The sequence below is a fragment of the Rhinoderma darwinii genome, chromosome 1 (assembly GCF_050947455.1).
Source record: "Rhinoderma darwinii isolate aRhiDar2 chromosome 1, aRhiDar2.hap1, whole genome shotgun sequence".
Taxonomy (NCBI): Eukaryota; Metazoa; Chordata; class Amphibia; order Anura; family Rhinodermatidae; genus Rhinoderma; species Rhinoderma darwinii.
In genome coordinates this window covers 625,383,033-625,407,782 of record NC_134687.1, presented here as the reverse complement: position 1 = coordinate 625,407,782, position 24,750 = coordinate 625,383,033, and the positions used below count along the sequence as shown (strand labels likewise).

The 24,750-nt window shown below is 42.5% G+C and overlaps 1 protein-coding gene across 1 annotated transcript in view; it reads right to left on the bottom strand.

Annotated features, from left to right (window-relative positions):
* The window catches only part of C6 (complement C6), a 122,771-nt gene extending 98,793 nt beyond the window's left edge, over window positions 1-23,978 (bottom strand). The window contains exons 1-4 of the mRNA XM_075842369.1: window positions 23,874-23,978; window positions 21,198-21,351; window positions 17,903-18,059; window positions 13,690-13,834 (exon numbers count right to left, since the gene is read on the bottom strand). Of these exons, the coding sequence (XP_075698484.1) occupies window positions 13,690-13,834; window positions 17,903-18,059; window positions 21,198-21,340 (445 nt within the window). The 5' untranslated portion in view covers window positions 21,341-21,351; window positions 23,874-23,978. The remainder of the gene's footprint in view (window positions 1-13,689; window positions 13,835-17,902; window positions 18,060-21,197; window positions 21,352-23,873) is intronic.
* Between the last annotated feature and the right edge of the window lie 772 nt (window positions 23,979-24,750).

Here is a 24,750-nt window from a genome sequence, read left to right as displayed (position 1 = left end):
TTTACTTTTCTTTAGTCCCACTAGGGTCTTGAAGGTCCAATTGTCAGATTATTTTTCTAATACATTGCACTACCTATGTAGTGCAATGTATTAGATCTGTCACTCATTCACTGACAGCACGCCGATTAGGCTTCGCCTCCAGACGGGGCCTAATCGGCTTCTGTAATGGCAAAGCAGGAGGCCATTGTTAGGCCTCCTTTTGCCATAGTAGCAGTCAGCAATCCTGCGATTGCAGGGCAGAACTGCCGATCTACTGCCAACCACTAAGATGCAGCGATCGCTTTCAATCGCTGCATCTAAGGGGTTAATGGCAGGAATGGGAGCTAGCTCCGGTTCCTGCCGTTACAGGAGGATGTCAGCTGTAACACAGCTGACATCCACCACTGATGACGCCGAATCAGCTCCTGAGCCTGCGCCATCTTGCCGGCGGCTACGGAACCCTTTTAGGCCCCGCCTCCGGTCGGGGCCTGAAAGTCTTTCATACTAGGCATACCGGGAGGCCAATGTTAGCCACCAGCATCCAGGCAATTTCATTGCTGGGTTGCCGATGAGCTGCAAACACCTCGCTTTTGACTGCTGCATTTAAGGGGTTAATGTCGGGGATAGGAGCAAACTTCGGTCCCCGCCATTACCCCAGGGTGTCAGCAATAACATGCAGCTGACACCCGGGATGGTGGCACCGACTTCTGAGCCAGTGTCCACCATTTGTCGTATGGATACTGCAAAATGCGGGAAGCACTAGCTTTCCATGACGTATCCATACGACAAATGTCAGGAAGGCGTTAAAAAAAAATTGGGTCCTGAGCAACAGGCAATTTAGGGATGCTACACCCACTAGCCTTTTTAGGACAATTTATCTCAGACTGCATAATAAATCCATACCACTATATTTTGCCAACATAATACTGCCCTATGCAGCCCACATAATACCGCCATATGGTGCCCATATAATATGCAGTATCCAAATAATACTCCTTTATAGAGCTCACATAATATTGCCATATGTTTCCCAATTTTACTACAATTCAATTCCCAAATAAGTAATACTAGGTGACTTCCGTTGCTAAAAAATGGAGGCCTTGGGTAATTGCCCAGTTTTCCACCCCCTAAAACCAGCTCTGCACAGAGATGGACTTACAGAAAGTATCTCTGAGCCAAAATAAAATTGATATTCTCCGTTAGACAAGTCAGAATATAACATTGTCGGGAGCTTGCCCGTTGGCACAATGCATCGGCACCCAGTTCAGGTTTAACCCTTTCAGTTCCTATTGTTCTCTTGCCTATCTATTTATGTTAAGGTATGGGAAAACCAGTGTGGCTGCAATTACAGATACCACAGAGATCGTCACCCAACTTTCCCAGGAACAGTACAACTAAGAAACGGCTGAAGAGAATTTGCAATGACTTGACAGAAGAGGACTATGATTTTTTTCTTTTTTTTTGTAATTTTTGTAGGAAATACTTGAGAAGAACTGACTGTAATTAATACTCCTCTAAATGATAACAAAAATGTATAGCAATGAATTGCCAACCATGCATATCAGTACAGGGACATAGCTGTCTGCCAATAGCTGTATGCATTCTAATTTAACTCAGTTGGTTAAGCTTTTACAGTGACTGCTAATTCTGAAGACATTTAGTTTTTTTCTATAATCTAAATAGATTTATCATTTTGAGCTAATTACGTAATATATACTTCTAGCAGTTTCTAGCAACGTTCTGATACAGAGCTCCAAATTCATAATATTTAACTATCTGCAGCCACCACTAGGGGGAGCTTACTGCATACTGATTATACATTGATTTCAATATAAACATAGTATGCAGTGAGCTCCCTCTAGTGGTGGCTGCAGGTAGACAGAATTTTATCATTTAAATCTATGTCTTAACTAGATTTGGAGCTCTGCATTACAAATTTATAATTCCAATGGCTACAAAAATATATTAACCCCTTCCTAACATGTACGTCATAGTCGGGAGGGGGTGACTATGGAGCGGGCTCATGACTTGAGCCTGCTCCAAACACAGCAGATGTCGGCGGTATATTATAGCTGACACTTCGCTCTAAGGGCCAGGATCACAAATAACTATTTACTCACATAGATGCCTCAGTCAATAGCGTACGCAGCATCTAAGCAATTAGACATAGGAAGGGCCATACTTTTTCACCCAATTATTCTCCACACGACACGATCTCGATGTGGTCTGATGGGTTGTCATGGCAGTTTAATGAAGGCCCACAGGTTTGCCATATTGGTATTCCTAATAACCGCTTCCAGATCGGTACCAGAAATGATTGGGTCCTGTCGACGGCACGCGGACTAAAGGCTGTTAATAGCTATCAGACCTGCACACCCCAATGCTCTGATCGGCGGGTTCCAGAAGCATAATGGTGTCCATGACAGCAGCTAACCCCCCCCCCCCCGCCCCGGATGCTGAACCGTTAGGGCATGTTCACACTGAGTTTTTTTGCATGCAGAAAATTCTGCCTCAATTTTGGAATTTCGAGGCAGATTTTGACCTGCCTGCATGCCGTTTACCGCGTTTTTTGCTTACGGCCATTGAGCGCCATGGGCAAAACCGAAATACGCTTTCTCTGACTTCCATTTATGTCAATGGGAGGTCAGAGACGTAAACGCCCGAGGATAGGGCATGTCGCTTCTTTTTCCTGCGAGACGGTTTTTCCGCTTGCGGGAAAAAAACACCTCAGCCTCCCATTGAAATCAATGGGAGGCATTTTCGGCCATTTTTGGGCGTGCTTTCCGACGCGGTTTCCGCGTCAAAAACGTGTCAAAAAGCTCCGTGTGAACTGACCCTTAATATATAAATATTGTAAAATGCGAAAAAATACTAAGGTATAAATAAATAAAAAAATATAAAATAAAAACAAAATGAAAAAGAACAATAAAAAATGAACATAAAAAAGACCCTGTACCAAAAAAGTACATATATCTCCGACCCCACATGTACAAATATAGATATATCCTGCATGACATAAATGCATTTTGCATGGGCATTAGGTGATCAGTCAGTCAAACACCGCATTCCTCTCACACAGAATGTACCTTATCCCAAATATATAATAATTACCCCCAGCCACCAATTTTGACGGTTCTACCAATCTGCTTTTCCACCTTCACTGAGAATATCTGTACATGGTTGATTTTTATCCAAGTACAAAGACTGTGTCTAAAGATAAAGGGTGACTAAACTTTCAACAAACTTCTGACGTCATAGTGACATGTCAGAAGTTTTGATTGGTGGGGGTTCAAGCACTGAGACTCCCACTAATCGCTAAAACGAAGCGGCAGAAGTGCTCGTGTGAGCGCTGAGCTGCTTAGTTTCTGTTCGGCTTTTTCCAGAAAGCCGATGTATCGGAGTACGAGCTCATAGACTTTGTGATAGACTTTCTGATCAGTGCGGGGTTCGGGTGTCGAAGTCGCACTGATGATATACTGATGACCTATCGGTTGGATAGGTAATCAGTTGTCTGCCAGTGGACAACCCCTTTATTAAATAATAAGAAAGCCTTTTGTGAACCACAAAAAAAGAAAAAAAAACATTTTGGGTTAAACTTAGTGAAAAAAAAAAAAAATTGCTTTCAGAATACAGCATTCCAAAAGGAGAAATTCGTCACTGGGCCTCAAGGGCTGAAACACCCCCGGTCCTGCGCTGCTCGGCTGTTTCCATAACTCCCATACAACAGAATGAAACACATGCAGAGTCTTGTCTCCACTAGTCCCTGCCTGGAATTGGCAGTTGCACCAAGCGAAGTGATGGTCAGATGACCCCAGTTTTCGATAATGATGCGGTCCTCACATCTATAAGGCATTTATGGCATATCCTATCGTAATTGTATTGATTAACAGAATAAAGTCAACATGTCACTTTTACCACACAGTGAACACCGCAAAATTAAAAACAATGGAGAAGTCACATTTTTTTTTCTCAGTACATTATATGGGGCCATTAAAAACTACAACTCTGACCCATTCAGCCAGAGAATTCTCAACCAACCGTATAGAAACTCTTCTCAATATGCAAATCAGCAGTCCTTTTTGTGGGTCTGTTTGTGGGGACTGGGATTTTTGAGTGGGATGGTTAATGTGTTGTATAATAGTACAAATCCCCATTAATTATGAGATTATAAATTTTTTTTTGGACAACGAATATATTTTTGGGACTACGATTTATTTGGGCAAATGAGGGAAACAAACGTGTAAACAGTAAAATCTTTGATGAACTGTTCCCTTCCTGTCCACAAACAACAGAGGTGAGTGTAGTAATTATCACTAAAGAAACAGATGAGCAGCTTCTTTTTGCAGTGAGCAGATGCGCGTTGATGTCTCAGTGGGTTATCGCCGCTTCCTCCAAGTAAACAGTTTGTTTTCCAAAGCTGCGTATTTGAAGTAGTAGAAAAATAATGTTAAAAACGTGACAAGCAAGAGAATGAAGTTTGGGCAAAACTTTATAGGCAACAACAAAAACAAGAGAAGTTTATTGTGGCCAACCCATAAACTGATGCAAATACCTGTTCTCAGTGATGTCATCAGGGGCTAATGAGTCCAAAAAGGGGCCCATACCTCCTACCACCCACCAGTCACTTCGTGGAAGCCACACATTGTAATTTATTAACCCCCGGCATCTTCTGCCCCCTCATCATGGACTCACTAAATATGGGGCATTTGAAAGCATACATAAAAAATAGTTAGCCCCGCCCACTTCCATTCCCGCTCATAGACCCACACATTACAAAATCTGTGGGCGGCGTTGCATGGGATATGGTCTAAAGGGATCTTTATGCTGCATGATAATCATGTTACCCTCCCAAATCTAACTCTGTTAGGTACCCACCAAATGTTTATAAAGCAGTTGTAATATTGAGGATGTGAGAGGTGAGAGGATACCCATTTGACTATTTGTGACCTCGGATGTTTCTTTTTTCTGCCAAGCTTGAATACCACACTGCATTTGTAGTTCAGTGCTGGTAATGTGTACAACATGACCAATAATGCCAGAGGCGTAGCTAAAGGCTCATCGGTCCTGGTGCAAAAGTTCGACTTTGGCCCTTCTCCTGCACCACCATCTTTGACAAAAACATTTGTGTATACATTACATGCACATGCACACAGATATAGTATGTTTTTGTAAGTAACTGTAATATGGCTCCGATAGTGCTCTATGCGGCCCTACTGTACCCGCATATACCTCTGATTCATATGGAGGCATAAAGAGCTTTTTCTGTCAGATTCTATATTGTGGCTGCTCCATCACTTGCCATATTATGGAGGTATCCTAGGGGAAAATATCTTTATAATACAATACATAACAGTTAATAGAAATCTGCTGTGGCAGTACTGCCGTACTATGCCCTTTGTTCGTCATGATTTTCACAAAATTCCTGGCACCAAAGTTAATTCAGACTCCATTCCGGGCTCCAAAATAAATCAACTCTAGAAAAGACCCCCAAAATTAATTCAGACCCCAGATCTGAGCCCAAAATTTAATTCAGACTCCAGATCAGACCTCAAAATTATCCTGTCCACTGACCAGATGCCAAAATTAATCCCTTAATCTTGGGATCTGGTCTGGAGCTGGCTGGGATACATTGATGATATCTTTCTGAGATGGACTGGTACAAGGGAAGAATTAGATAGATTTTATTATAGAATTGAATGCGTCCCTTTCTGACTTATAATTTTTGCTAGTGTGGCGCACATAGAAATACAGTTTTTGGACCCTTTTTTATTTGGAGAACCAGCAAAATCTTAAATTATCATCTTCGAGATCGCCTACCGCCGGTGTTAGCATTACCCAAAATGTACCGCGCAGTATACTGTAAAACACAGGCACATATGCAATAAGATACTGCCAGGAACGTTCATGTGGACACTCTCTCCCTGATATTATATGTAAGTTATCATCTATTTAATTTCACATGATATTATGTTCTCTGTATAAATTGTATACATATATTTATGATATTTATTGATTATTGCACTTATGATTAACTTATGACTTGTATCAATTTTATTGGGGTAAATTAAAGGGGTTTTCCAGTTTAGCACCCTATTAGGGAATTCTGAGTTAATAGAGAGGGATCCTGTGTTTAGGATCCTCGTCTCTTGGTCAGAGTGGAGAGCTGTTCTAAAGAACATCTCTGGAGGACCTGTCCAGTCCTACACAAACAACACATTGATATGAATGGACCCTGTGCAATACTTTATTTCCCCTGTGGTGGTGCTGTAAGTAAATTGAACACTTACAGCCAGGTTTCCCCACAGATTACAGCTGATCGCTGGGGATCCCAGCAGAAGGACATTTTGTGATTAGATTATATTCAAGGGACGCTTCTAACAAAGGAGGATTGCCTAAAGTGGAGAACCCTGTTAACCCCTACCCACACGAGTCAGTAACTATACGTCATCGCGGGAGGTTACTTCCCGCATGAGGATGTATAGTTACTGAGTTGTTTCTGGTGCTCATTGTCGGCGACAGTGTGCACCGGGAACCAGGAGGTCAGCTGACATTGACAGCTGACACTCCACTCTTGCCGGCCAGCGGTCCTTTGCCGCTGATTTCGGCAATTAACCCCTTAAACGCGGCGATCGGTTGCGATCGCCGCATTTTAGGGGTTTCTAGCATATCGGCAGACCCCGCTCTGAAATCGCGGGGTTTGCCTATAGTTAGCATGGCAAATGGAGGCCAAACAATTGCCTCCGTGTCTGCCATGGACAGAAGCCCATCAGGACCAACCTCCGGCTGGTCCTGATAGGCTTCCTGTCAGAGTGACGGGAAGTCACTGTGTCGCTCCCGATGCACACTGTCGGCGACAAGGTGTGCATCGGGAACTGGGAACCAGGAGCTGAATTCGGCAATTAGTTCCTTAAATGCGGCGATCGATTGCGATCGCTGCATTTAGGGAGTTTGTAGCACATCGGCAGCCCTCATGCAATTGTGGGGGTTGCTGATGCTTGTGATGGCGTACGGAGGCCAGACAAAGGCCTCCGGGTCAGCCATGTATGGAAGCCTATGGCTGGTCCTCGTAGACTTAGGGTATGTTCACACGGCCTATTTTCAGCCGTTTTTTGGGCCATAAACGTCCAAAAAACGACCAAAAAATCGGAAGAACTCCTCCAAACAACTGCCCATTGATTTCAATGGAAAAAAACTGCATTCTGTTCCAATGGGCCGTTTTTTTACGCGCCCGTTTTTTAAAGAAAAAGCGAAAAAGAAGTGCAGGTCACTTCTTGGGCCGTTTTTGGAGCCGTTTTTCATAAACTCATAAACAGCTCCAAAAACGGACGTAAAAAACGCTGCGAAAAACGCTGCAAAAATCGTGAATGGCTTAAAAATTGTCTGAAAATCAGGAGCCGTTTTCTTTTGAAAACAGCTCCGTATTTTCAGACGTTTTTTGCTAAGAGTGTGAACATACCCTTACTGTCAGGGTGACTGTGACGTCACACTGACAGTTGGAATATATTACACTACTAGGTAGTGTAATGTATTCTAGTAGTGATCAGAGCTGCAGCTAAAAAAATAATGTGTAAAAAGTAAAAAAAAACGTTAACAAAAATGTTTTATAAATGTGTAAAAATAAAAGGTTTTTTTTTCCTATAAGTCATTTATTAAAGGAAAACAATGAAAACTTTAAAAAAAAAGTACACATATATGGTATCACCGCGTTTGTAACAACCCAATCTATAAAACTATAATGTTATTTTTCCCACACGGTGAAGACCGCAAATAAAATAAATGAAAAATGATGCCAACATCGCTATTTTTTGGTCACAACCCTCCCAAAATATAGAATAGAAAGTGATCAAAAAGACAAATGTATTCCAAAATAGTACCAATAAAAACTAACACCACGGCTTTTTTTGACTAAATAAAAAAAGTTATGGCTCTCAGAATATGGTAACCCAAAAATAATTATTTTATAGAAAAGTGATTTTATTGTGCAAATGCTGCAAAACATAAAACAAACTATATACATATGGTATCGCCGTAATCGTATCGACCCGCAAAATAAAATAAAACATAATTTATTGCGCATAGTGAATGCCGTAAGAAATAAGGAATTTAAAATGCCCAAATCAGTTTTTTTGTCACCATTGCGCTAAAAAAATTTTTATAAAAAGTTATCAAGAACTTGTATGTACCAAAAAATTGTACCAATAAAAACTACAGCTCGTCCTGCCAAAAATAAGCTCTTACACCGCTCAGACGACCAAAAAATAAAAAAGTTATGCCTCTCAGGATGTGATCATAGAAAACAATTTTATTTTTTAACAAATAGTCTTTTCTTTGTAAAAGTAGTAAAATATAAAAAACCTACATAAATTTGGTATCACCGTAATCGTATTGAGAAAATAAAACTAAGTTGTCGTTTTTACGGTTTGGTGAAAAACGTAAAAACAAAACCCCAAAAACAATGGAGGAATCACAGTTTTTTCCAATTTCAGCCCGCAAATAATTTTTGTTCAGTTTCCCAGTACATTATATGGTACTTTAAATGGTGTCAATAGAAAAGACAACTCCTCCCACAAAAAATAAGCCCTCACACCACCCTATTGACAGAAAAATTAAAAAGTTATGGCTCTTGGAAGGCGGGGAGGGGAAAACGAAAATGAAAAAGCAAAAAAGGATCACTTCTGAAAGGGTTCATTAATTTCTAATAAAAAAACACATATGGGGTATTGCCGTACTCGGGAGAAATTGCTTTTCAAATGTTGGGGTGATTTTTCTCTTTTATCCCTTGTGAAAATTAAAAAATTCAACATTTTAGTGTACAAAAATGCTGATATTAATTTTCACGGCCTAATTCCACTAAGTTCTACAAAAAACCTGTGGGGTCAAAATGCTGACTATACCCCTAGAAGAATTCCTTGAGGGGTGTAGTTTCCAAAATGGGGTCACTTTTGGGGGTTTCGACTGTTTAGGCACCAAAAGACCACTTCAAACCTGACAAGGTGCCTAAAATATATTCCTAAAAAAAGGAGGCCCCAAAATCCACTAGGTGCTCCTTTGCTTCTGAGGCCGGTGCTTCAGTCCATTAGGACACTAGGGCCACATGTGGGATATTTCTAAAAACTACAGGAGCTGGGCAATAAATATTGAGTTGCATTTCTCTGGTAAAACCTTCTGTGTTACAGAAAAAAATGCATTACAAATGAATTTCGTCAAAAATAATTATTTGTAAATTTCATCTCTACTTTGCTTTAATTCCTGTGAAAGGGCTAAAATAATTTCTGAATGCTGTTTTGAATACTTTGAGGGGTGCAGTTTTCAAAATGGGGTGATTTATGGGGACTTTCTAATATATGAAGCCCTCAAAGGCACTTCACAACTGAACTGGCCCCTGTATAAATAGCCTTTTGAATTTTTCTTGAAAATGTGAGAAATTGCTGCTAAAGTTCTAAGCCTTGTAACGTCCTAGAAAAATAAAAGGATGTTCAAAAAACGATGCAAACATAAAGTAGACATATGGGAGATGTGAAATAGTAACTATTTTGTGTGGTATTACTAACTGTTTTACAAGCAGATACGTTTAAATTTAGAAAAATGCTAATTTTCACCAAAAAATATTGAATTTATCGACCAAATTTTTTCACTAACAAAAAGTACAATATGTCACGAGAAAACACTCTCAGAATTGTTTGGATAGGTAAAAGCATTCCAAAGTTTTTACCATATAAACTGACACATTTCAGATTTGAAAAAAAACATCTGTGTTGACAAGGCCAAAACAGGCTGTGCCTTAAAGGGGTTAATTGATGAGATATGATTGGCTGATACGTTCTGTTTTTATCTGAGTTGTTATTATTAGGCGTTCATTGTATCCTGGTAGATGCCTAATATATATGCTAGTTCTGTCTATTACGTGTTTATTTGACCAAGGTAGTGATGTCATCACCCTGCGACTTGAAAAACCATGAATTTATTGAGTATGGCTAAACAACTTTTAAGCCTGGGGAAAATATCTTTAAAGGGATGTAGTTAGCAGTTTTAGGAAAAATGGGATTAACAATTGGGAATCGTGGCCTTCGGGGATTACACAGAACAATAGTAGTGGAGAATTTTAGAGGCACGGCCATGAGTGAAAAACACAGAACTCTTGAGAGCTAAAATAATCTATTCAAGGTTTAAACCCCTTTTATCCACCTCTGGGATGGTTTGTTTGGGACTGTTTATGAATAAAGCCTCCGGCATTCTCGGAATTGTGTATGAATGACTGTTGGACACTACCCCTGGGTTTGCTTGCAGATCTGTTTACATCTGGGTCTGCTAGAGATAACCTCACCTCCATCTCTTGTAACAAAATTTTTTTTCCCAGGGATCATTGGCAGAAGTATACATATGTTCATATTTAATCTCCCTAGGGAAGCGCAGTATTCTAGTAAGTATGTGGCCACAGCATTTTACTAGATAAATATAGTAGATTCATGCTGTAAAGTCATTAGCTGCAATTTTTTGCCGCTATCGCCTGAAGAAAATACATACCCGGCAATGCACAGAACATACAGTATACAGTTAGGTTCGGAATTATTAAAGCGACGATGGTGGATTAATAAAAAAAAAAAGTTTTGGCTCTTAGAATATGGCAGTGTTTTTATCTTGCAAAAATAGATGAAGATTTAAAAAAAAAAAAAAAAAATGTTTCAAATACACACACACAGTTAGGTCCAGAATTATTTGGACAGTGACACAATCTTCATGATTTGCGATCTGCTGCCACCACATTGGATTTGAAATTAATCAACTGAGATGGAATTGAAGTGTAGACTTGCAGGTTTAATTCAAGGGGTTGAACAAAAATATCCTGTGAAACGTTTAGGAACTGCAACCATTTTTCTACACACGTTAATTGGACAAATTAACATTACCATAAATATAATGGTTTATTTTTTAATACTTTGTAGCGAATCCTTTGCAGGCAATGACTGCCTGGAGTCTGGAACCCATGGACATCACTAAACGCTGGGTTTCCTCCTTTGTGATGCTTTGTCCGGCCTTTACTGCCGCTGTCTTCAGTTGTTGCTTGTTTGTGGGTCTTTCTGCCTTAAGTGAAATTCAGCTCGATCGGGTTGAGATCTAGTGATTGACTCGGCCTTTGCAGAATATTCCACTTCTTTGCCTTATAAACTCCTGGGTTGCTTTCACAGTAGGTTTTGGGTCATTGTCCATCTGTACTGTGAAGCGACGTCTAATCAACCTTGCTGCATTTGGTTGAATCTGAACAGAAAGTAAATCCCCGAATACTTCAGAATTCATCCGGCTGCTTCTGTCTTCAGTCACATCATCAATAAACACCAAGCCTTCTCCATACTTTCTTCCTCCCATCATTCTGGTACAGGTTGATCTTCGTTTTATTCTGTTCCAGAACTGGGCGGCTTCTTTACATGTTGTTTGGCAAAGTCTAATATGGCCTTTCTATTTTTGAGGCTGATTAATGGTTTGCACCTTGTGGTGAACCCTCTGTATTTGCTCTCATGAAGTCTTCTCTTTATGGTAGACTTAGATACTGATACACCTACTTCCAGGAGAGTGTTTTTCACTTGGGTAGATGTTGTGAAGGGGTTTTTCCTTTACCATGGAAAGGATTCTGCGATCATCCACCACTGTTGTCTTCTGTGGACGTCCAGGCCTTTTGGAGTTCACGAGATCACCAGTGCGCTCCTTTTTTTTCAAGAATGTACCAAACTGTAGATTCGGCCACTCCTAACATTTGTGCTCTCTCTCTGATGGATTTCTTCATTTTTTCCAGCCTAACGATGGTCTGTTTCACCTGCATTGAGAGCTCCTTTGACCTCATGTTGTGGGTTCACAGCAACAGCTTCCAAATACAAATGCCACACCTGGAATCCTTTTTCCTGCTTAATTGATGATGGATTAACGAGGGAATAGCCCATGCAGCCCATTAAATAGCTTTTGAGATAATTGTCCAATTACCTTTGGTCCCTTGGAAAAGGGGCAGCTACATATTAAAGAGCTGTAATTCCTAAACCCTTCCTCAAATTAGGATGTGAATACCCTCAAATTAAAGCTGAGAGTCTGCACTTTAAGCCCATATTGATTATATAACTGTATATTCAATATGTTTTGGTAAACAGCTAAAATGCCCAAACTTGTGTCACTGTCCAAATAATTCTAGACCTGACTGTATCTATCCACGGAGAAAGTGTTTGTACTGTAGTAAATATATTGAATGACCCTTTTCTTAGGAGCATCCTGACAGTGATAAATAAAGGGGTTAGAAGGGTCCCTGATCCCCAGCAATCCCAGCAAACAGCTGGAGTCTGTGGGGAAACCTGGCAGAAAATGTGCAATTTCCTTCAGCGCCGCCACAGGGGAAATTTATTATTACACAGTTTATATTAAAGGGAATAGGTTGTGATACTCGGACATGCTTAGTCCTCCGTAGAGTGAAATACTCTTTGTAGCCCTCTCTGCTCTGGCTAATAGATAGGGGGAATTAAAGGCTATGGACAGCATTGGGGGTCTGTTTTTATGCATTTATTTTATGCAAGAATAACTTTTGCCATTGACTATTATTTAAAAAACATGCATCGTTTCACTTCTGCAATTTCTATGTATCACAGTGCATAGAAGCTGCAGAATCCCGTTCACAGCTGAATCTGTCTGTAAGCTGCTCTGACGGCTCGGTCTTTAGTGGCTCGTGTGTGCTCCTGAGCAATCTTCTAAGCTCAGCCCTGATCATGTCAAAGTGGATACAATAATTCCTTAACATATTTGAAAATGGGTTCTCTACACCAAACACCATTTTACCTTTTTCTGCCTTGCGCCTATCCTCAGCAGGCAAAATATCACTGCCTGTATGAATGATTAAAACTTGAATTTTATTATGGTAATCAGACACTAAAAGAAGGCTAGATAGCCAAACAACTATTCGGGCATTGGCACAGCGACCAGACAGGGGGTGCAGAAAAGGTAACACACAGCTATGTGCACCTCAAATGCCAACGTGTTTCTCCCCCTTTTATTTTATGATATAAACACCTGGTCATCCATGCCTGTAAAATTGCGTCCCTACGCATTTCCGCACCCCTAGTTTACAGGGTGCATCATCAGGGGTCACACTAAATATTGAATTAGAACACCTAATGGCCGGCGAGCACCTATTGCGTGCTCTGACATTTACCCGGCTCATGCACGACACTAGTGAGCTGGTCGCGACCAGGTGTTTATATCATAAAGTAAAAGGGGGAGAAACACGTTTGCTCGATTCAAAGTCTATGGGGATGACGGAAACAGCCGACTACAACGTCATTCCAAAGATATTGAATGGAGTGGCGGGTGAATGCTAGACCGCCACTCCATTCACGCTCCTCCTCACTGCAGGGGGTGCAGAAAGAAGGAACAGGGGGTTTGGGACCCGCATTCTCATGATGTATGGGGGTTCCAGTGGTGGGACACAAAAATAGAAGAATATAACTGTGTGTATTGGTGGATTGACTAACACTGACTCTATACTGTGGACAAAACAAAGATCCTGGGGAGTCAGTATTCCAGTGACGCTCCAACAATGGGGAAATGATCATTAATATGGAGTAACAGTTGTAGGGATCATTATCCTGACAGTGTTGCAGTGGCGTTTTACATTATGTCACATCACGCGTCTAGTTATGTTAGCAGAGAATGATGCAGCCATAACCTCATTCATCTTACCGGTGTTACACTGAAACTTTTTAGTGCAGTCTGCTTCTTCAATGTTACAAAGTTTTGTTGGGATACATGGCCGGGAGTCTGACAACTGTCCAGCACAGCTCTGCCCCCCAAACTGAGAGGGACGCTGTAATGATCGAACCCGGAACTGGAAATATAAAGTATGTTAATGTGCAAGACACAACAAAATCAATCAGTAAATGTACAGTATGTCCATCTTTTCTAAAGTATTATTATTATTATTATTATTATTATTACTACAATATTCTTCTCCTTATTATTATTATATTTCTTACTATTATCATTGTTGCTATTATCATCATTATTATTATTATTATTATTATTATTATTATTATATTATTATACTATTGTTATTATCATTATTATTTGTATTTTTGTTGTTTTATTATTGTTATTATTAGTATTAGTAGTATTTTTGTTATTATATTTTTTGTAGTATTATTGTTATTATATTATTATTATTGTTATTATTATATTGTTGTTTATTATTAATTTTATTATTGTTGTTATTATTATCCTATTATTATTATTATTGTTGTTGTTGTTAGTATAATCCTATTATTATTATTGTTAATTTTATCATTCATTATTATTATTATTATTACTATTATTTTATATTCCAATAGTTCTCACAGATTGGCAGCCATGACATTGCTCATTGGGGTCATCACCGAGCTTTCCGCACACCCTGAATGGTCTTTAAATAAGAATTGCTATATTTGTGGTGAACGTAGATATTCTGTTCAGCATATAAATCAGTATCTGTCCTTCATCAGGCTTGTGAAAAAGAAAACTGTTGGTGCTTAACACAATGGGTTAATATCTATGAAGCTATACGTACACTATCATATTAAAGCGGTTTACCAGTTTTGTGTTAATTAGGCTTCATTTTTGTAAAATTCAAACTTCTACAACTCTATAAAAAATTTTGGGGGGAATTTATTATTGAGTTTAGCTGCGTAAAAAAGTTGCACATTTTAGGTCATGCTTGTCTTGTGGAAAAAAAATTCCTTTTCACTCATCCTGCAATTTTTAAAAAAGGGGCGTGGTGTCCCAAAAGGGACACCACGTGGCCTGGAAAATTTATAGCTCATAGCTCATAGCTGTCATAGATTTGACTCTATGGCACATGGAGACAGAGGTGTGTCTAGTTTGAGGTATGTGCCTTTTAATAAATTAGGCGCATTTTACACCAACATTCTTGAGATTAATACTAACATAAGAAACGCCAGAGTTAATAAATTCCTCCCTTTGTGTTTCAATTCTTCACAATTTTTAAGATATTAGTTTGCTGTCAGTGAATGAGAACACTTGTTTACATTTAGGGGCATATAAACACATCAGCAGCAACTACACAAATCTCTCAGTTTGCTACAATGTATCAGTCTGGAGCCCAGGTTTTTTTTTTTTAAGAGAGACTCTGTCCTCTTCAAACTACTCTGTCTCCTCCACACTCCCCTGGCCCCCTCAAGACCTCTCTGGTTTCTCCAGACTCTTCTGTCCCCTCCAGACCCCTCTGCCCCCACCAGACCTCTTTGTCTCCTCTAGACGCTCCTTTCTCCCTACAGAACCCTCGATTCCCTCTAGAATCCTCTGTCCCCTCCAGACTCCTATATCGCTTTGAGACTTCTATGTCCTATTCAGACCTTTCTATCCCTTAGAGACTCCACAGTCCCCTCCAGTCCCCGCTGTCCCCTCCAGACCCTACTTTCCCCTCCAGATTTATTTATCTCCCTGCAGACCCCTCTCTTCCCTCTAGATTCCTCTGTCCCCTCTAGACTTCTCTATCCCTTCCATACTCCTCTGTCCCCACCAGACTCCTCTGTCTCCCTGCTGACCCATCTCTTCCGTCTATCCCTTCCAGACTCCTCTGTCCCCTCCAGTCTCCTCTGCCTCCCTGCAGACCCCTGTGCCTCCCTTCAGACCCCTCTTTCCCTCTAGGCTGCTCTGTCTCCCTCCAGACCCCTCTGTCCCCTGCAGAATCCTCTGTCCCCTCCAGACTCATCTAACCCTACCAGATTCCTTTGTCCTTTCCAGACCATTCTATCCCTTAGAAACATCGTTGTTACTTCCGGACCCCATTGTTCCCCCAGACACCCCTGTCCCCTCCAGATTTCTCTATCGTCCTCCAGACTCTTCCCTTCCCTCTAGACTCCTCTGTCCCTTCTAGATTCCCCTGTCTCTATCAGACTCCTCTGTTCCCTCCAGACTCATTTGTCTACCTGCAGAATAGTCCTCTGTCCCCTCTAGACTCCTCTGTCCCTTACAGACTCCTTTCTCCTCTCCAGACTCCTCTGTCCCCCTGCAAACCCTTCTCTTCCCTCTAGACTCCACTGCCCCCTCCAGAATCCTGTTCCTCCAGACTCCTATGTCCTATTCAGACCTTTCTATCCCTTAGAGCCTCCGCAGTCCCCTCCAGACGATGCTGTCGCCTCCAGACCCTGTTGTCCCTTTCAGACCCTACTGTCCCTTCCAGACTTCTTTGTCTCTCTCCCGACCCCTCTCTTCCCTCTAGACTCCTCTGTCCCCTCCAGACTCTTCTGTCTCCCTGCACACCCCTCTGTCTCCCTGCAGACCCATCTCTCCCTCTTGGCTGCTTTGTCTCCTTACCCCGTTGTCTCCTCCCCGCCGCCTGTCCCCTCCAGACTTCTCTCTTAGCTGTAGACTCTTCTGTTCCTTCTAGACTCCTCTGTCTCGTCTAGACTTCTCTGTCTCTACCAGACTCCTCTGTTCCCTCCAGACTCTACCAGACTCCTCTGTTCCCTCCAGACTCATTTGTCTCCCTGCAGAATAGTCTTCTGTCCCCTCCAGAATCCTCTGTTTTTCCAGACTCCTATGTCCTATTCAGACCTTTCTATCCCTTAGAGACCCTGCAGTCCCCTCCAGACGACGCTGTCCCCTCCAGACCCTGTTGTCCCTTCCAGACCCTACTGTCCCTTCCAGACATCTTTGTCTCCCTCCAGACCCCTCTCTTCCCTCTAGACTCCTTTGTCCCCTCCAGACTCCTCTGTCCCCTCCAGACTCCTCTGTCTCCCTGCAGACCCCTCTCTTCCCTCTAGACTTCTCTGTCCCCTCTAGACTCCTTTGTCCCCTCCAGACTCCTCTGTCCCCTCCAGACTCCTCTGTCTCCCTGCAGACCCCTCTCTTCCCTCTAGACTCCTCTGTCCCCTCTAGACTCCTCTGTCCCCTCCAGACTCCTCTGACTCCCTGCAGACCCCTCTCTTCCCTCTCGACTCCTCTGCCCCCTCCAGAATCCTCTGTTCTTCCAGACTCCTATGTCCTATTCAGACCTTTCTATCCCTTAGAGACCCTGCAGTCCCCTCCAGACCACGCTGTCCCCTCCAGACCCTACTGTCCCTTCCAGACCCATCTCTCCCTCTAGGCTGCTCTGTCTCCTGACCCCGTTGTCTCCTCCAGACCCCCCTGTCCCCTCCAGGCTTTTCTGTTGTCCTCTAGACTCCTCTCTTCCCTCTAGACTCCATTGTCCCTTCTAGACTCCTCTGTCCCTTCTAGACTCCCCTGTCCCTTCTATACTCCTCTGTCTCTTCCAGACTCTTCTGTCTCCCTGCAGACCCCTCTCTTTCCTCTATACTTCTCTGTCCCCACTAGACTCTTCTATCTCTTCCAGACTCCTCTGTTCTGTCTCCTGACCCCGTTGTCCCCTCCATACCCCCCTATCTCCTCCAGACTCCTCTCTTCCCTCTAGACTCTTCTGTCCCTTCTATACTCCTCTGTCTCTTCCAGACTCCTCTGTTCCCTCCAGACTCATTTGTCTCCCTGCGGAATAGTCCTCTGTCCCCTGTAAACTCCTCTGTCCCCTCCAGACTCCTATATCCCTTCCATACCCCTCTGTCCCCCTCCAGACTCCTTTGTCTCCCTGCAGACCCCTCTCTTCCCTCTATACTCCTGTCCCCTCTAGACTCCTCTATACATTCCAGACTCACATGTCCTATCCAGATTTCCCTAAACACTCTTAAGGCCAGGTTCGCACAGTGCAGCAGATGCCATTTTTGAAGTGTTTTTCTTTTAGCTAAAGCCAAGACTGGATCTTAAATTAAGGAAAAGTATAAAGGCAAAACGTTTAATTCTCATTTTCGTATACACTCCTTGTTTTGGCTAAAAAACTGCATGTAAAAGTGTAAAATTGTCTGCCCCAATGCACACGTTTGTTATTACATTGCTGTGACTGAAATACCTGCTTCTTCAGACATGGATCGCAATCCGACCAGGGCCCAAAGTCTCCTAACTGGCAGTTGATTGAACATGACTGTTCATTGCAAGAACGACTCTCAAATTTTGTACACAATTGTTCACAATTGTTTCTTCGGTAGTGTTCATCATAGACGATATTCCTATACATAATATATATCATTCATACTTCAGATTTCTAAAGTATTTAAACAGCAATTCCTCCAGACATGTGAGAATGTAATCTGTATCCATGTATACATGGATATACGCAGAACAAGCTTTAAAAATTTGCTTTTGCGTACCCCTGGGGAAGAGGCAGTGGCGGATTATCATAGGGTGTTTTGGACGGCCACCCAGGGCCCGAGGCTCCCGGGGGGCCCATGGCAGCCCAAAGTACAATGTCGTTTTGTCGCGTTATTGCCGCGATTTTGCTGAAAATCGCGTCAAATACCGCGACAAAACAGCATTGTGTATGTCCTGCAAAAGGACCTTTAGATATAAGGTAACATGACCTCATCTCTGAAGTTCTTACTACTGTTTAGAGACCTGCTGGTCACATGACCGCAGCAAGACTCCACAGAGAAGACCAATGGCGGATCATCATAGGGCGTTTTGGGCGGCCGCCTGAGGCTCCCGGAGGGTCCATGGCCGCCCAAAGTACAATGTAGCTTTGTCGCGTTATTGGCGTGATTTTTTCGCGAATCGTGGCAAAAACCGAGACGAAATGGCATTGTATCTGTCCTGCTAAAGGACCTTTAGACATAAGGTCACATGACTTCATCTCTGAAGTTCTTACTACTGTTTAGAGACCTGCTGGTCACATGGCCGCAGCTCCATGAGCAGCAGCAAGACTCCAAAGAGAAGACTGAGGTGAGCTGCTATGTAAGTATAAGGGGATGGATTTGTTTAAGGGCTCTGTATTTAGGGGGTCTGGTCTGTATTTAGGAAGTTTGGTGTCTATATTAGTTTAAGGGGTCTGTATTTAGGGTGTCTGAGTTCTGTATCAGTTTAAGGGGTTTATGGTCTGTATATTTAGGGGTCTGTGTTAGTTTAAGGGATCTGGCGTCTGTATTTAGGGGGTCTGTATTAGTTTGATGTCTGGGGTCTGTATTAGTTTATGGGGTCTATTAAGGGGGCCTGTTCTAGGGTCTGTATTAGTTTAGGGGTCTTTATTTAGGGGTCTGTATTTAGAGGTCTGGTCTCGGGACTGTATTAGATTAGGGGGTCTGGGGTTTGTATTAAGGGAGTCAGGTCTGGGGTCATTATTAGTGTAGGGGGTCAGGTATTCAGGTATGGGGGTCTGTATTTAAGGGATCTCTATTAGTTTGAGATCTGTGGTCTGTATTTAGGGGGCCTGCATTGAGGGGTCTGGGGTCTGTATTAGTTTATGGGGTCTGTATTTAGGGGGCCTGGTTTAGGGTCCGTATTAGTTTAGGAGTCTTTATTTAGGGGTCTGGTCTGGGGTCTGTATTAGATTAGGGGGTCTGGTCTGGGGTCTGTATTACTTAAAGGGAACCTGTCACCAGCATTTCACCTATTAAACTTTACTTATCCCTCAATGGTCGCTGCTATAAAAAGTTTATTGCCATTATCCCCTCTCCTAAACTCCTCCTCCGACTGTAAATAACGGTCTGCAAACATTTCGCGCCTTTTAGCGCAATAATCCGGTTTCCCGTTTTACGCACACCCCAGAAGAGGACATCAATGCACAAGCTCAGGATTTTGTGTGCTGGGGGGGAGGCGACGAGTTGTCAATCAAAAGTAAGGAGGCGGGGTAAACTTGGAAAGACTTGAGGAATGAAGATATGACTTTTTTCAAATGAAGATTCGACTCTTTTCAAACGAAGATATGACTCTTTTATGCTCATTAGCATACGTTGTGGGAACACTAAAATACTGAATACTAAAGCTACAGAGCCGACTAAGAAGACAATTATAGGTTATATAGAAATTATTTTTCACCCACTACCACATGGTATTGCTGGTTTAATAGGTGAAATGATGATGACAGGTTCCCTTTATGGGAGTCAGGTCTGGGGTCATTATTAGTGTAGGGGGTCAGGTGTGGTGTCTGTATTTAGGGGGTCTGTATTTAGCGGTCTGTATTAGTTAATGGGGGTCTGTATTTAGGGGGCCTGGTCTAGGGTCTGTATTAGTTTAAGGGTCTTTATTTAGGGGTCTGTATTAGTTTAGGTGGTCTGGTCTGGGTCTGTATTAAGGGAGTCAGGTTTGGGGTCATTATTAGTGTAGAGGGTCGGGTCTGGGGTCTGTATTTAGGGGTCCTGTCTGAGGTCTGTATTTATTTAGGGTGCTTGTTCTGGGGTCTGTAATTGTTTAGGGGGGTCTGGTCTGGGGACTGCAATAGTTTAGAAGGTCTGGGGTCTGTATGTATTCTATGATCTAGTCTGGGGTCCAAATTTATTAGTATGCGTAAAAGGGGTTGGCTGGGCACATCGATAGGTCATCAGTATAAAAAAACGGTCTGTGCCCGGACAACCCCTTTAATGTATGGTTCTGGGCCTTGGTGTCTAAATTTGTGTGTTTCTATAAAGGCTGGAAATGGCTGCAGAAGTGATGGGCAAAGATGTCTCATCAGGAGAAGTCGCCATAACGGTCTGCGTCAGATGGAGAAGAAAAGAAAACTACTCTCATCAGAGAAGACATCACCTGTGAGTCACTGGATCTATTGGGGATCTGTCCCCTCTCCTGACATGTCTGTTGTAGGAAATCCATGTATTCTACATATCTTTGTGTACCTAGGACTAATAGGCAAATGTGTGTTACCATTCCCATTGTCAAGAAGAAGTGTGATACTGTCAGCGATGGTTGGAGACTCTCAGTATGTAAGGACACAGCTCTTTGACAAGGGGAATCGTAACACCCTTTTGTCAATGCTCACACAAAAAGGTGGTATTCACTATACGACACGGCAGAGCGGCAGTGGGGAAGGGGGGCCCAAGTTTGTGGAACAGCCCATGGCCTATGGTCAACTTAATCTGCCACTGGGAAGAGGCACACATACCATAGAGGCAGTCAATGGGGCTACCCTGGATGGTCCCATCTCTTTTACTACTGGGTGGCAAGAACCTGTACAGGACTTCCCACTCCGGTGGAGCTGCATTGTTAGCATGAGAAATTGGAACAAACGGTCATGAAAAGTGTGTAGAAAGGGGAAACCGGACCATTTATGTGTGCATCGCTACTGAATTTGTTGGTGATATGACAGCAGTGTGAAATAAATTGATTTTTATAAGATTTCTTAAGTTTTGACTCAAAATGTTCCAAAAACTTGAACCTACCGAGCTCTACTCTGAGTTCCATGTTCACATGTTTTAGAACAACTTGACCAGGAGGACCAGGGATAATGTTCACAAAAGCATGAAGACGCCTTTCCCACAATAGAGCTCAAAAGCAAACATCCCAAAAAAGTGCTGCAATCCATGGATGTTTATACTGAAAAAGAAAAAAAACAAAAACACTTTAATAACGGATACCTGCCCTATCCCCATATTGCTATCTAATGCTATGTAAAGGCATAATTACCACTCAGAACGTCAAGAGATCTGGGTCACCACCCCCGAAGAGCTATAACAGTGACCATAGTGAAACAAATACTATAGGGACTACATTTTTCTAAATAGATCTTTTAAAATATCCAGGGCCAACAATGGCATACATATTATAGAGAAAGCCCATATGACTGCCTTTGTGGCCCTTGTAGACTAAGCGCTTTGTCCTTGTTGGTCCTCTCTACTTTGCTACACAGAATTTCCCTATCCAGGAGTACTCCATTGTTTACAGGGTTGTCCGATATTTTTTTTTTTTATTTTTTTTTCTTATTCAAAGTTTTATTAAGTTTCAGTACACAAAGTTACAAGACATAGTGGAGGGAAGGCCTCCACACAGTAAATTAACAAACAAACAAGGTCAAAGACCAAAGCAAAAACCCACTAAAACAAAATCAGAAATGTGCATCACATCCCCATTCAAGAACATTATTCAGTATACGTCAGTAGCATGAATGAGTTCATGAGCAAAGCAGCAGAGCATACGTTGAGGCCACTTAATTGAAGCAGAGAAGGAGAGGCACATTACCCTAGACAGGGGAAAAGAACGAATAGAAAAGGCCCCAAGAGAGGGAGGGAAAGGAGGGAAGGGCGAGGGCAAGAGGATCCTGGACTCCTGTTCCGGGGTATTATGAATGCAGCCAACAGAAAATAAGCACCACCGTACACTTCACAGGGGCATAGGCCAACTCAGGTTACGGCCGTGAGGTATGAAGAAGACGAAAGGAACACTATCCATGGCGACCATGTAGACGTATATTTTACCACAGCTGCCGGGGAGTGAGCTACCAAGTGTTCCATGTGCTGTATCACGGCAACCTCCCGAAACCACTCATCTAATGTTGGAGGCATTGCAGTTTTCCACCTGTGCGGGATCACTGACTTTGCCGCCTGAAGGAGATGTCTAGCTAGGGAACTTTTATAAACGTGTATTGGCATCGGAAACATAAATAACAGAGCAGCTTCTGGGGAGTCGGGAACAGAAACTCCGGTAACCTCTAGTATTAATTTAAGTACTGCATCCCAAAAACTCCTCAACAAGGGGCAACTCCACCAGACATGTGACATGGAGCCTCCCGCAGCACCACACCGCCAACAACTGTCAGGCACAGATGGAAACCATTTATGCAGAGCCGCCGGGACCCGATACCATCTAGAGACAATTTTGTAACTAGTTTCCTGGGCCCTACTGGCTATAGAGGCTTTTTGAGAAAGGGTAAAACACCTCTTCCACTGTGCTTCTGTAAATGTAGTCTGTAATTCTCTCTCCCAAGCCCCGCAGAAGGAGGGGAGTTGTTGGGATCGCTGTGCAAGTAGTAGTTTGTATAATGTGGAGATGGCGTGGGTAGGGGGCTGGGTGGAGATACAGAGGCGTTCAAAGTCAGTTAACAACCGGTGGAGATGTGCGCGTCGATTAACAGCTCCATAAAAGTGCTTCAACTGGGCGTATTCATACATACGGCGAGGAGAGAGCACGTCATCGGGGCAGATAGAGGTTAAAGGGAGAAGAGAGGAGGCAGATAGAACCTGTGCAAAATACAAGGGGTTGGTGGGTGACCTACCTAGGAAGGAGCGACCAGCCTTACCAGCAGGAAAGGCAGGATTGTCCGTAAGGGTTGTCCGATTTTTATACAACCTATTAGGGAATTGTGAGATAATAGAGGGGGTCCTCTGTTCAGGATCCTCATCTCTTGGGCAGAGTGGAGTGCGGTTATAAAGAGCGTCTCTCTCTCTCTGGAGGACCTGTCCTGTCCTGTATTACACAGACAACACATTGATATGAATGAACAATGTGTAATGCTTATTTTCCCCTGTGGTGGCACTGCAGGGAAATTGAACACTTACTGTCAGGTTTCCTCACAGATTACAGCTGATCACTGGGGGGGGGGGGGTCCCAGCATGGGGATACTTTGTGATTTGCTTATTGTCAAGGACCCTTCTAACAAGTGGGGACTCTCCAGATCCCACAACCTCTTTGAGAAACAATGGGGTCAATGAGAGTCATGGGTCAAGGAAAGGGTATGCAGGGCAAACAGACACCAGGCCCTTCTATCATAGGTGGAAATACCCAGCACCATATGTGGGGTCTATTCTGATCGTCACGATTGGGTGGCCTCTTTTTTATATTTGTCACTGCGTCTCATCCAGGGCTGCTCTCCTTCGCAGTTCTGATGTTATAGAGTAGCTGCTTCTGTGCATAGCAGAGCTTATCTGGATGTGACATTCACGATGAGCTCTTGTGCAGCTCATCAGCTCATTCCTTAAAAGTCCCATGATTTGTGCAAAAAGGCAGATGCAGGAGGGGTGCATGTTAAAAAGTGGCACCCTGTCCCCCCTCCTGCCTCCGAGGCAACATATAATATGGATACCCCCCTAGATACACACTATAAGAATATTAGTAGACCTTACCGTATCGCCTGCTCTTTCTCTTTGTATGAGACTGACATCACCTAAAAGTCCAGGGTCTGTGTTTGCGCTGGTTAATTTTACACCATTCACCACTCCCTCAGAACCCGAAAAGCAAACTGGGAATTATAAAAACAATTGTCTTTATCATTATTTGTTCACTACCCTAAGGACACGGACAATTTAAAAAAATGCTTGCCCCTCGACACTCCAGCAGCCATAACTTTTGCTATTTTTGTGTCCACTTAGCCGCGTGTAGTTGTTTAACTGCCATGTAATAAACTTTATTTAAAATGTTTCCATTTCATAGTGCATAACTTTTTATTTTTCCTTCTATGTTTTCTTACATATATATTTGACATATTTTTTTACACATTATCGCCACTCTCACTGTATAGTTATGTTAAGTGCGAAGGGGTTAAACAACATTTTCCCTAATCACAGCGACATTAGTCGGCAGATCCGCCATTCAGGTGTGATATTTATGATGTGAAGCATCTCATGATTCATATTGTGCCATATCAAATTCAGGTTGTAGCTGGTGCAATCTACAAGAGAGGTGGTATAGCGCTATCTACAGGGTGGGGTGTTTGTCGTGCTATCTAATAATAATAATAATAATCTTTATTTACATAGCGCCAACATATTACGCAGCACTTTACAATTTAGAGTGGACATGAAACAAACAATATCAGACATTACATAGTGACAAAGTTCATTTACAATTCAAACCTGGGGAGTGAGGACCCTGCTCACAAGAGCTTACAATCTATGAGGAAATAAGGGAGACACAAAGTGTAACAGTGTTTGTTCTGTATAATGGTCCGGCCATTTTTATACACATGCGGTGGTAACATAAAGCTGCATGAGCCGGTCACCA